A 13,957-nucleotide genomic window follows, 5' to 3' on the forward strand; every position below is an offset into this window, starting at 1 on the left:
AGATTCACCACCCCCGGGGACAATGCAGAAACAACACCTGTGAGCCAGGTGACAAACATTCAGATTTTCTGAACAGTCGTCGACAGGTTTTCAGAATTTACTGCTCCCCTGCCAAAAAGAGCAAAATATTCCTCACTTCTGACATCTGCAACATGAATAAAAAGTGTCAGGAATACAGAGCAGGTCAGAGGGCCACTGTTAGTGCTTCAAATGGACGACCACTTGCTGGTTTATTCGTCCGCCCGACCTGCTGAGTTCCTCCAGCGTTTTGTTGTTGCCTATTCACTGGAACTGCTCCATCACCCAGTTCTGCTCAGAATCTGGAAGAGTACAGATTCATAGAGGTATGCAGCAGAGGAAAAGGCCCTTCAGCCCTACTCACCCATGCTGACCAAGCTGCATAACTACACTAATCTCTTTTATCCCATATCTCTCCAAGTCTTTTACACTGTTTTTGAAAGTTCTCATTGTACCTTTCTCTACCATACCCTCTACTCCATATACTCACCATATTGTGTGGAAAAACTTGTCCCTTGGGGCTCCTTTCATCTACCTATCTGACTTTAAACCTACGCCCTTTAGACGCTCACAAATTTCTACAGATGTACCATACAGAGCATTCTAACTGGCTGCATCATTGGCTGGTATGGGGGGGGGAAGGGGAGTCCACTGCACAGGATCAAAATAAGCTGCTGAGTCCACTCCTTAATGGGCGCTCGCCTCCCCAGTTTCTTCAAAAGGTGATGCCTCAAAAAGGCAGTGTCCATCATTCAGGACTCCCATCACCAGGACATGCCCTCTTCTCATTGCTACCATTAGGAAAGAGGTACAGAAGGCACACACTCAACGGTTCAGGAACAGCTTCTTCCCCTCTGCTATCTGATTTCTTAATGGACATTGAACCCATGAAGATTAGCTCAGTACTTTTTTTATTTCTATTTTTGCACTACACACACACTATAATTCATACTCTTTTCCATCATTATATATTGCATTGTGCTACTGCCACAAAGACAACAAACCTGACGACACATGTGGTGATATTAAACCGGATTTGGATTCTTTAGTTTTAAACTCCCCTCCCTGGGAAAAGACTGATTATCTACACCCCTCGTGATTGTACAAGCCTCAACAGGCTCCCTCCTCAGGCTCCTCACTGCAGGGTAAACAGCCCCAGCCTGCCCAGTCTCTCCTGGTAACTCAAGGCCTCCAGTTAAAGTCACACAGCACAGAAACTAGACTATCTAGTCTGTGCCAGCTCAATCTTCTGCCTAGTTCTGCAGTCCACCTAAAAGGTGAATATTAAGGGAAGTTTTAATGGGTAAGGCCTGCTTACAACGGCTCACTTCACATCCCAACTCTGGGAGTTCAAAATTGCCCTCTAGTCAATTGTGCACTGAAGTATAATGGCTGTAGTAAGAGTAAATGGCTGCAAGAGTTAATGACCAGGATCAATGACTAACTGAGGGAAGGTATTAACCAGAACAGCTGATGTAAAAAACAAAAACTGCAGATGCTATAGCTTAAGCAAAAATAGAAAATGCTAGATATACTCAGAAGATCGGGCAGTCTGTGGAGACAGAAATAGTCTATTCTGGTCTGTGATTCCTCATCAAGTTGCATCACTTTTTCCCAGTTCTGAAGAGGAATCGCAGACCTGAAACCTTCTCTCCTCACAGACGCCGACTGACCTGCTGTGGACGGCGCAGTACCATAGCGGTTATTGCATTGCTTTACGGTACCAGCTGTTCAATTCTCCCCGCTGCCTGTAAGGAGTTGTTACGTTCTCCCCATGACCATGTGAGGCCCCTCCAGGTGTCCCAGCTTCCTCCTACGTCCCAAAGATGTACTGGTTAGGGTTAGTAAGTTCTGGGCACATTACGTTGGTGCTGGAAGCTTGGTGATATTTGCAGGCTGCCCCCAGCACAATCCTCACTGATTTGATGCAAAGTTCGCATTTCCCTGTATGCTTCAATGTGCATGACAAGTAAAGCTGATCTGCATCTAATGTACCTGATACTGGGAGAACAGCCGAACCCAATCACAAAATAGTGCCACAGGAGCCTCAGCTTAACAACTCAACCAGATAAGACAGCACCTCCCTCAATACCATGGTGCTGAAATCTCCGAATGGTGATAAAATGATACAATTTAGAAATAGACAGCATAGCCCATCACATCAAAGATCGGAGCTCAAAAGTCAACCTGTAGTCCCGAAGATGAAGCCCAGAAGCTGAAGCTTAGGAGACTGGAAGCCTGTTCTGAAGATATCGAGGGGTTTGTGTCTGTGTCAGGAAGAGGGCTTACTTTGCTGTTGTTGCATTCTGTTCTTGTCATGCTCTGTGTTGTTCTGCCAACTGTCTCTTACCCCTTACCCTAATTAATGTCACCTAGCTTTATTTCACTCTGATAAAGAGAAAAACTTGCTGTGGCCCACCGTCTCTACATCTCTCATCATCTTATGCACCTTAATCATGTTCCTTCTTACTGCAGGGAGAGCAGACCAAGACTCCCCAGCTTCTCTCCTCATAACTGAACTGCAGCGTCACAGGTCAATCGCCTCTGCGCCCTGTCGAGCACTATCACATCCTTCCCATAGTGCGTGTTCAGAGCTAGCACAGTGCTTTACAGTACCAATTCCCACCGACGCCTGTAAGGAGGCTCTATGTCCTCTTTGTGACCGTGTGGGTTTCCTCCCACATACCGGTTGGCAGGTTAATTAGTCATTATAAATTGTCCCGTGATTAGGCTAGAGTTAAATTGGGGATTGCTAAGCAATACAGCTCGAAGGGCCAGGAGGGATGGATGGATGAACAAATGGTACTGCTATTGATTTCTGACCAGTGCTTTATATGGTCAGAAACACAAGGGACAGTAGACGCTGGAACCTGGACTGATAAACAAGATGCTGGGGGAAATCAGCAGGTCAGGAAGCAGCTATGGAGGAAAGTGAATAATAGACATTTTGGGCTGAGATCCTTTATTGGTAACATTTACTACACCGGAATGTCAAGACCAAGCACTGGCAATGAACGGAGACAACAACCCTTACCTTCTTGTTGTGGGAGAAGACGTAGAGAGCCAGAGGCTTGTCCCGCTTGTTGATGAAGGCAATGGCCTCGTCCACACTACTGACCGTGACAATGGGCAGCACCGGCCCGAAGATCTCCTCCTGCATAATCTTGGAGTCAGGATCCACGTCAGTCACAACTGTCGGAGCTGAGCAAGTGAACAAGAGGCTCTGGTCACACACGAAAGAGATAACTGTTGCAGTTCTGATTAGAATTGTGCCAGGTCCCCACTGCCCCGGTCTCTGTTGATCCACTGTAGCTGCACTGGGTCACTCTCTGGCAGGTGTCCACACAGGGAGCAGCTTTCCAGGGCAGCGTATGTGACTAGAACGGGTCTCCTTTCACACCTGACCTCAGCACCGGTGACAGATAGTCACCGAGGCAACAGTGGGCAGGGGGAGACACACAAAGCAGAGCACAGGCCCTTCAGCCCACAAAGTTGTGCTGACCTTCAATAGCAACTTTTTTCTGCTACATAGCTCTCCATTTTCCCATCATCTATGTAAGAGTCCCTGATGTATCCACCTCTACCACCAACCCTGGCAGCATGTTCCACACAGCCATCACTGTTTAAAAAAAAAACTTAACCTCTAATATACTTTCCTCCAGTCATCTTAAAAATATGCCTCCTCACTTTAGCCATTTCCACCCTGGTTAAAAGTCTCTGGCTGTCCACAATACATATGCCTCTTATTAACTTGTACACCTCTATCAAGTCACCTCTCACTCTCCTGCACTCCAAAGAGAAAAGCCCTCGCTCACCCATCCTTCCCTCACAGGACATGCTCTCTAATCCAGACACATCCTGGGAAATCTCCACTGCATCATCTCTAAAGCTTCCTTTCAATAACGAGAGGACCAGAACTGAACACAATATTCCAAGTGTGGTATAACCAGGATTTTATAGAGCTGCAACATTACCTCTCTTATCTTGAACCCCATCCCTCAACTAATGACAGCAAAACACACCACAAGATCCTTAACGATACCATCAACTTGAGGGATCTATGGATGTTAAACCTCACTTTGTCCTCCCATCAGTTCCAACTTCGCACACCCCACTCTCCCGCCATTCCTGACCCACAGACCAGACCTCTTTCCAGCTCCCACCCCTCTACGCCAAACCTAGATCTAGACCCTGCCCGGAGGCCACAGCCAGGAGGCAGACTGAACAGACAACTACACTGCCGGTGAAGTAAGAACTGGAGATCAGACAAAATGAGTTCATCTCCCCCACTGCAGTAACTCAGGAGATTAGAGGAAGGCCGGAGACTCTCAGAGGCAGTAGGGACAGGGGCTCTTCGAGAGCAGAGCAGGGAAGAGAAATGAACTCCCACCAGGGACTAGAGAAAGCCAAAGTCATGGATGAAGGAAGGAAATCAGCAGGAATTATTTCTGGTTCAATTCCTCAACAGGATAGTAACCTGTGCTGTGCCTTGCTAATCAGAGTGTGAACCAAGTAACTACTTGCTTGATAAATCAACAGCATACATTGTTACACTGGTACTTTGCTCCTTGTGGTACGGTGTCTATGTGGTGTAGAATCAATGATCACACAACCTCCCACAGTCAAAAGTACCTATGTAGAGATCTCCTTCGTCATTCTGACCGCCATACGCCACATTCACTCCTTCCAGCAAGGACATAATTCTCCGAAAATGTCGTTGATTGATGATTCGTCCGTAGTCCGGGGATGTCTGGGGGTTGGATCCGTAAAATTCCTAGAAGAAAAGGAAACAGGAATATTAAAACAATAATAGTCAAACAGAGTCTAATGCAAAGGATCAATGGTGCCAGAGGCTGGGAAGGGACAATGATAAACCATTGCCCCATCACCAAAACTAGTTTCTTACATGGAAGACTGCACACTTTGGTGCCACTGGGCTGCAGGCACCTTCTGCCAGATGGAGACCTGGTTCACGGCCACATTTCCACCTCACAAGCTGATCAGGTTATGAATGGTTCACAGGAACCAAGAGCGGACGTGAATACAGACCTGGTTTCCCCAGGGATACTGAAGTGCCACAAAAGCTCAACAGATTTGGAACACAGAAGAGTTTCAAGTGGGATCAGAGAAAATTGCATGGTAGGTACTCAAGGATGTTGCTGAAAAATTTCTTGGCATTTACAGAGCACCAAACTACGTACTGTTTGGTTGACAACAGGCTTCAAGCATACAAAACCATCAAGTGCAACATGTCACTAAAGATTCACTCTCTGAATTCTCACTTAGACTTCTTCCCTGCAAATCCTGACACTGTCAGTGATGAGACGGTGAAAGCTTTCACCGGGACAATGTGGTCATGAAGAAATGGTATCAGAGCAACTGGAATCCACCAACGCTGGTTGATCATTGTTGGACACTTAAGCCAGAAGCCTCAGACACTGAGTACAAATGAAAATCATCTTCAAAACATTTCAGTTGAACTACAGCAAAACATCAGCACCGTTATGCAACTAAACACATTATATTCAATAAAAGTTCATTTCTTGTTTCTCCAAATTCCTATGTGATACAAGCAATCTGAAATTATATTCATGTTCAGCTTCAAGTGGTCTATCACGAACAAAATAAATACTGAAGAAGCAACAATTTTGAAAAACTTTGTTGTCCAGTGTAATAACACAGTCGCACGTGCACTAATCTCCGCTGGCTGTGGGGACCCAGAGACTGAGCTCGCATCCTAACGAAAATCTCACTCATTTTGTACAAGATGTAGTAAAGGAAGCACCTGCTACAGCCAAGTTGGCCTTTTTTCTTTCAGATGCCAACCGCCCTCTGTCCCCCTCACTTTGCACTCACTGTAGTAGTGGAGCTGATCCGCTTCACCACCTCATCTTGGATACTTTTATCACACAGGATGTAGTCCGGGGCGATGCAGGTTTGCCCACAGTTGGTGTACCGACCCCACGCTATACGCCTAGAAGGAAAAAGAGCAAATATTCACAAATGACCAAAGGTGATGTCACTGAATGTTTAGCCAAGCTTGCCCACCTCTTCCTCTAGACCCTGCTCACTCCTATTGGTCAAGACTTCAAACACTGAGCCAATTTTTTTATCAAAGGATGGAAGTGACCAATTCAGCTACTTACCAGGAGTATGGATGCTGTAGGAGATCCATATTCAGTTATTCATCATGTGCACAAAGTGAAATACATCACTTGTGTTAACAGCCCCAAGGATGTGCTACGGGCAGGCAGCGAGTGTCACCAGGTCTGTAAGAGGCTGCAGGTCAGCCAGCTCCATCGTAGGCAAAAGCAACCCTAGCAGAGTTAGGCTACTGAGCCTATCAGGTCTGCTTTGCTATTCCATCACGGCTGATTTATTATCCCCCTCCACCCCATTCTCCTGCTTTCATCCCATAACCTTTGACACTCTTACTAATCAAGAACCTATCAATCTCCACCTTAAATATACCCAATAACTGCCTCCACGGCCGTCTGTGATGATGAATTCCACATATTCACCACCCTCTGGCTAAAGAGATTCCACCTCATCTCCATTCTTAAAGGAACGTCCTGGTCTTCTGAGGTGTGCCCTCTGGTCCATCTCTCCATGTCCACTCTATCAAGGCCTTTCAATATTCAATAACTTTCAGTGAGATGCTCCTTCCCTCAACTCTTCTAAATGATGGTGAGTACAGGCCCAGAGCCATCAAACAGTCTTCATACATTAACCCTTTCACTTTCAGGATCATTCTCACAAACTACAGAGGAAACCTTCAAGAAGGCAGGATCCATCACTAAGGACCCTCACCATCTGGGATAGGCCCTCTTCTCACTATTACCATCATTCAACATTTTAGGAACAGTTTTTTCCTGTCTACTATCAGATTACTGAACAGTCCATGAATGTTAACACACTATTCCCCTTTTGCACTTTTTTTATTGCAACTTACAGTAACTTATTTTTATTTTATTCAGAGATACAGCATGGTATCAGACTCTTCCGGCCCAATGAGCCTGCACCACTCAATTACACCCGTGACCAATTAACTTACTAGCCCCAGTGCCTTTAAAATGTGGGAGGAAACTAGAGAACCTGGAGTCATAGTCTTAGAGAAGTACAGCACAGAAACAGGCCCTTTGGCCCATCTAGTCCATGCCAAAACAATTTAAACTGCCTACTCCCAATTACCTGCGCCGGGATATCCCTACTATCCACGTACCTATCTAAACTTCTCTTAAATGATAAAATCCAGCTTGCATGCACCACTTGTGCTGTAAGTTCATTCCACACTCACAACCCTCTGAGTGAAGTTCCCCCTCATGTTACCCTTAAACTTCTCACCTTTCACCCTTAAGCCATGACGTCTGATCGTAGTCCCACCCAACCTCAGTGGAAATTCCATTTACCCTATCTATACCCCTCATAATTTTGTGTACCTCTGCGGTCTTCTACATTCTAAATAATACAGTCCTAACCTAATCAATCTTTCCTTATAACTCTGATCCTCCAGGCCTGGCAATATCCTTGTAAACTTTCTCTGCATTCTTTCAACTTTGTTTATATCTTTCCTGTAGGTAGGTGACCAAAGCTGCACACAATACTTCATATTAAATCTCACCAATATCTTATACAACTTCAACATAATATCCCATCTTCTGTACTCAAGACATTGATTTATGAAGGCCACTGTGGAAAAATACTTTCTTTATGGCCCTATCTACCTGTGACACCACTTTCAACGACATACCTGTATTCCCAGACACCTTTGTTCTATAATATTCCTCAGTGCTCTACTATTCACTGTGCAAGACCGACTATGGTTGGTCCTACTGAAGTGCACTGGCCTACTTTAAATTCCATCTGTCATTTTCAGCCCATTTTTCCAGCTGATGCAGATCCCTCTGCAAGCCATGATAGCCTTCTTCGCTGTCCACTACACCCTCTGCTCCAACTAACTACATTATCATCCAGATCATTGATATAATGACAAACAACAATGGACCCAGCACTGATCCCTGTGGCACATCACTAGTCACAGGTCTCCAGTCAGACAGACAACCATCTACCACCACTCTCTGGCTTTTCCCACAAAGCCAATATCTAATCTAATTTACAACCTCATCCTGAATGCTGAGAGACTAAACCTTCTTCACCAGCCTCCCATGCGGGACCTTGCCTTGCTAAAGTCCATGGAGACAACATCCCCTGCCTTGCCTTCATCCACTTTCTTGGTAACTTCCTCAAAAAGTTCTATAAGATTGGTTAGACATGACCTACCACGCAAGCAACCATGACTACTATCTTTGATCAGTCCGAGTCTATCCAAATAGTTATATATCCAGTCCCTTTCCGATAACTTTCCCACAACTGGTGTCAGACTCACTGGCCTATAATTTCCTGGTTTATGGTCAAAGTCTTTCTTGAACAGTGGAACAACATTAGCTGTCCTCCAAAACTCTCGCACCTCTCCTGTCGCTAAGAATGTTTTAAATATCTCTACTAGGACCCCGGCAGTTTCTATACTTGCCTCCCCTAGGGTCTGAGGGAATATCCGGGGGATCTACCCACCCTGTTTTGCCTCAAGGTAGCAGACACCTCCTCCTCTGTAATCTGTACAGGGTCCATGAAGTTTGCATCACTTCTTTAGACTGCATCTGTATTTATCCGAGACACAGATACAAAGAATGCATTCAAAATCTTCCCGATCTGTCTTGGCTCCACACGTGAATTACTATTCTGGTCTTCCAGAGGACCAATTGTGCCCCTAGCAATCCTTTTGCTCTTAACATGCCTGTAGAATTACTTAGGATTCTCCCTCACCTTATCTGCTAGAGCAACTCATTGCCTTCTTTTAGACTCCCTGATTTATTTCTTAAATGTCTCTTGCATTTCTTATACTCCATGTGCACCTCATTTGTTTCTACTTGCCTGCTGTGTACCTCCTTTTTTCTCTTAACCGGGTCCTCAATTGTTATTGAAAACCAAGGTTTGCTACTCTTTTCTAACAGGCACATACAAGCTTTGTACTCTCAATTTCCTTTCTGAAGGCCTCCCACTTTCCAAGTATACCTGCACCAGAAAACAGCCTGTCCCAATCCACACTTGCCAGTTTATTTCTGATGCCTTCAAATTTGTCCTTTCTCCAACTATGAATTTCAACACTCGGAACAGACCAATCTCTTTGTGTATTTTCTTTGAAAATAACTGCATTAGTGTTCCCCTACACCAACTACTGTCATCTGCCCTGTCTCATTCCCTAATAGTAGATCTAGTGGTTCTATCCCATCTACTCCTTTTACAGTGTGGGATTCCCAGTCAGTATGTGGAAAGTTAAAATCACCTACTGTAACCACCTTATGTTTCTAGCAACACACTGGACCACAGTTACACCACCATTGGAAAGTCCAAGCATCTGGCTGTACTTCTACTCCCAGAGTACAGGCAGAGACTGAAGTAGTGAGGACCAAGAAGGTATGGGCAAGAGCACTTAGAAGACTGCTTTGAATTGATGGACTGGAGTATACTGGGATTCATCTTCGAATCTGGATGAGTTTGCTGCAGTTGTTACCAACTTCATTAAAACCTGTGTGGTTGAGTGTGTGCCTATGAAAACTTGCTGTACATTCCCAAGCCAAAAGCTATGGATGAACCAGGAGGTTCATTGTCTGCTGAGGGCTAGGTCTGTGGCACTTAAGTCTGGTGACCAAGTCTGTACTAGAGAACCAGGTGTGACTTGTAGAGGGCTAATTCAAGAGCCAAGAAACAATTCCGAGCGAGATAGGAGGTAACATCGGATGCATGTCAACTCTGGCAGGGTTTGCAGGACATCACTTACTACAAAGCCTATGATCGGCAGCGATGCTTCACTACCAGGCGAGCTCAATGCCTATTATGCCCGCTTTGAAAGGGAGCATATAACTACAACTGTGAAGATCCCTGTTGCAACTAGTGACCCTGTGATCGCTGTCTCAGAGGGTGCTATCAGTTTGGCCTTCAGAAGGGCGAGACCTCACAAGGCAGCAGGCCCTGATGGAGTACCTGGTAAGGCTCTGAAAACTTGTGCATTCAAGGACAGTTTCAACCTCGCACTGCTATGGTTGTAAGTTCCCACCTGCTTCAAAAGTGCCCAAGGAGAGTAGTGTGAACTGTCTTAATGACCACCTTTCAGTAACGCTCACATTCATGGTGAGGAAATGCTTCGAGAGGTTGGTCATGGCTAAAATCAACTCCTGCCTCAGCAAGGACCTTGACCACTGCAGTTTGCCTATTGCCACAATAGATCAATGGCAAATGCAATCTCAATGGCTTCTTAGATCACCCGAACAATATAAACATCTGTGTTATGCTGTTCATCGATTATAGCTCCGTGTTTAACGCCATCATTCCTACAATCCTCATCGATAAGCTCCAGAACCTTGGCCTCTGTATCTCCCTCTGCGATTGGATTGTTGACTATTTATATCTGCATTTGCAGTTTATAGTTCCTGATGTTTACAGTTTATAGGTACTGTTTTATAGATTTGCTAAGTATTCCCGCAGAAAAAGAATCTCAGGGTTGTATGTGGTGACGTACTTGTACTCTGATAATAAACTTCACTTTGAACTAACCGGAAGATCACAATCTGTGCAGATTGATAATAATATCAACTGCTCACTGACGATATACACAGGCGCACGTCAGGGACGTGTACATAGCCCACGGCTCTACTCTCTCTATACCCACGACTGTGTGGCTAGGTAGGCATAGCTCAAATGCTATCTATAAATTTGCTGATGATAAAACCATTGTTGACAGAATCTCAAATAGTGACAAGAAGGCATACAGGAGAGAGATATACCAGCTAGATGAGTGGTTTCACAGCAATAACCTTGCACTCAAAGACCAAAGAAATGGTTGTGGACTTCAGAAAAGGTAGGATGAGGGAACGTGAACCAATCTTCACTGAGGGATCGGAAGTGGAGAGAGTGAGCAATTTCAAGTTCCTGGGTATCAAGATCTCTGAGGATCTAACCTGGTCCCAATATATTGATGCAGCTATAAAGAAGGCAAGACAGTGGCTACAGTTCATTAGGAGTTTGAGGAGATTTGGTTTGTCCCCTAAAACACTTGAAAACTTCTACAGAAGTACCGTGGAGAGCATTCTGACAGGCTGCATCACTCCCTGGTATGGGGGGAGCGGGTGCTACTGCACAGGATCAAAAGAAGCTACAGGAAGTTGTAAAATCAGTCCGTTCCATCTTGAGTACTAGCCTCCATCTGAGTTGGACAAGCCATATCAGGGGTGTGTAAAAAGAGCTACCTTCCAATCAGGACAGCGATTGAGATTTTAAAGGCAGAGTTATGCAGCAGCTTCTGAGTTGAGGAGCGACCAACCAGCCAGCAAGAGGGATTCATTAGAAAAGGCCAATAAAAATAACTCCAGTGCAAGTGGAGTGGCCAGTTATTACCCCTCAACCATCAGGCTCTTGAACCAAAAGGGATAACTTCACTCAAGTTCACTTGCCCATCACTGAACTGTTCCCACAACCCATGAATTCACTTTCCAAGACTCTTTAGCTCATGTTTATTATTATTTCTTTCTTTTTCTGTCTGCAGTTTGCTGTCTTTTACACGCTGGATGAACGCCCAAGTTGGTGTGGTGTTTCAATGATTCTATTATGGTTATTACTTATACTTTGGTAATAAATTTACTTTGAACCTTGAAGTGGCGCCCTGCAGGGATCTGTACTGGGATATTTGTTGCTTGTGATGAAAACGTACAGTAGAGGGGTGGGTTAGGAAGCCTGAAACGTATAGTGTAGCACCTTGGTAGGTCAAATGTAGAGACAGTACACTGTTAAGGGAAAGACTTAAGTGTTAATGAGCAAAAGGATTTTGAGGTCCAAGTTCATAGCTCCCCAAAAGTGGCTACACAGGTTGACAGGGTGGTTAAGAAGGCATATGGGCATGCTTGCCTTTAATAGAGGCATTGAGTTCAGAAGTTATGTATTACATACAGTCTGGTCACCCTGTTATAGAAAGGATGTCGAGGCTTTGGAGAGGTTTACCAGGGTACCGTCTGCATCAGAGGGATTGTGCTATACTGAGAAGGTGGACGTCCTTGGGCTGTTTTCTCTGGAGCAGTGGAGGCAAGGGCAGATCTCATAGAGGCTTACAAGATCATGAGAGGCACAGATGAGACAGGCAATATCTTTTACTCCAGGGCTGAAATACTTATAATAATACCACTTTGAAAGAGATGTGTAAAGGCCAAGAGAATGGTGGGTGTACTGCCTGAGGTGGTAGTAGAGGCAGATGCATTAGGGGCATTTAGATAGACACATGAATGTCAGGAAAAAGGGACGATATGGACATTGTGCTGGCAGAGCGGACTAGTTTAGCTGGCCACGATTATTAATGGATTTGTTTCAGCACAACATTGTGGGCCAAAAGGCCTTTTCCTGTGCTGACTTGTACTGTTCTGTGTTCGCTCCCTTCATCCCCACTTAGAGCACGTGCTCCCAAGGTAAAGTCTGAACCGCACTGTATCAGCCAGAGACAAACCTGCAGGCAACGTCCAGATTGCAGTCCTTATCGATGTAGCACGGGCTCTTCCCGCCGAGCTCCAGGGTCACCGGGGTCAGGTGCTCAGCAGCGGCCGCCATGATAATCTTGCCGATGGCAGCACTGCCCGTATAGAGGATGTGGTCGAAGGGGTGCTTCAGCAGCTCAGCTGCCTCTTCTGGCCCTCCGGTGATCACGGGGTACAGATCCTTGAGGAAGGAAGTTTCACATCAACTATTTCAAGCCGCATTACCCGCCAACTACAAGGCTCCCTTGGAAGTTCAGCCCATCGAATGACTGACTGTGATTTTGACCAGTCCACCAACGTTCCCTGTCAAGCCGAGAGGAGGTCTGACAGAGGGGATCAGCTGTGCCCTGTGCCACAGGGCATTCTGGCCTCGTGTGAGACCTGTCAATGCTTTTGCGGAGGTTCCGGAGAGGCTGCAGGGAAGAGTTACCAGGATGGTTCCAGGGCCGAGGGAGGCCAGCTGCAGGGCTATGGAACCTCAGTATTCGAGTTTAAAGGAGAATGAAATGTAAATGTAAATAAGTGTAGAGGAGAGTGTAAAGGAGAATCTGGTTACTACCGACCCGATGCAGCACAAAAAAAACAACAAAAAAAAACACAATAAATATAAATATCAAAGCAATCCTACAAAACACAGTGTACAAGGGTGGGTACCACAGATGGGCTGAATGGTCTCCTGGGTCACAGTGATTCTGACTGGCCTACACAGAGGCACAAAATGGGTCCGTGCCACATCACCTCTGTGGCAGCACAACACAACCACCACCACCCTCCCACAGATGACTTCCTATTGCGCCTATTCCTATAGGGGTGGGATGTCTTGTTCTTCCGCCTTCCCGGCAGGTGGTGAGCGGTGCAGGGGAGGTGGGGTGACTTGCTGTCCCAGTCGCGCAGTGCCCGCACTCACCTTGTCCAGGTACTGAGGGAGGAGATCCACCAGCAGCTGGGCGGTATTCCCACTCACTTCCGACGGCTTCAGGACTGCGGCGTTCCCTGGGGACAGGGTCACAACACCGGTTGTCATTCTGGGTTTACAGCAATACAGGCCATTCAGCCCAACAGAGCCGCCACTGGCATTCCCACACTATTCAAGCCTTCTTCCCACCATAATCAGCAGTCTTCCCTCATCTCCCTCCACCAGCTCTTCCTCACCCTCTGCTGAAGGCACCACTTCCATTCCCCCGCAATGCTTCCTGCAGAGTGGTGGAGTGAATGGAGTTCCGTGCACTCAACACCAAGTTCCTCCTGAACTCCCCACTGGATTTCTCAGAGACACACTTATATTTGTGCCTAGCTTTGCACCGTCACATGAGGTGACACCCCTCAAAACCAACAGAAGCCTGTCCCCATTCTACAGACCTCTG

General features: G+C 45.9%; 1 protein-coding gene across 3 annotated transcripts in view; it reads right to left on the reverse strand.

Annotated features, from left to right (window-relative positions):
• LOC132396108 (aldehyde dehydrogenase, dimeric NADP-preferring-like) overlaps positions 1-13,957 on the reverse strand; it is a 45,942-nt gene that overhangs the window by 12,188 nt on the left and 19,797 nt on the right. For all 3 annotated transcript variants that reach the window (XM_059973564.1, XM_059973563.1, XM_059973565.1), the window contains exons 4-8: positions 13,501-13,586; positions 12,566-12,774; positions 5,875-5,992; positions 4,651-4,792; positions 3,053-3,219 (exon numbers count right to left, since the gene is read on the reverse strand). In XM_059973564.1, the coding sequence (XP_059829547.1) occupies positions 3,053-3,219; positions 4,651-4,792; positions 5,875-5,992; positions 12,566-12,774; positions 13,501-13,586 (722 nt within the window). The remainder of the gene's footprint in view (positions 1-3,052; positions 3,220-4,650; positions 4,793-5,874; positions 5,993-12,565; positions 12,775-13,500; positions 13,587-13,957) is intronic.

The sequence above is a fragment of the Hypanus sabinus genome, chromosome 6, assembly GCF_030144855.1.
Source record: "Hypanus sabinus isolate sHypSab1 chromosome 6, sHypSab1.hap1, whole genome shotgun sequence".
NCBI classification, from domain to species: domain Eukaryota; kingdom Metazoa; phylum Chordata; class Chondrichthyes; order Myliobatiformes; family Dasyatidae; genus Hypanus; species Hypanus sabinus.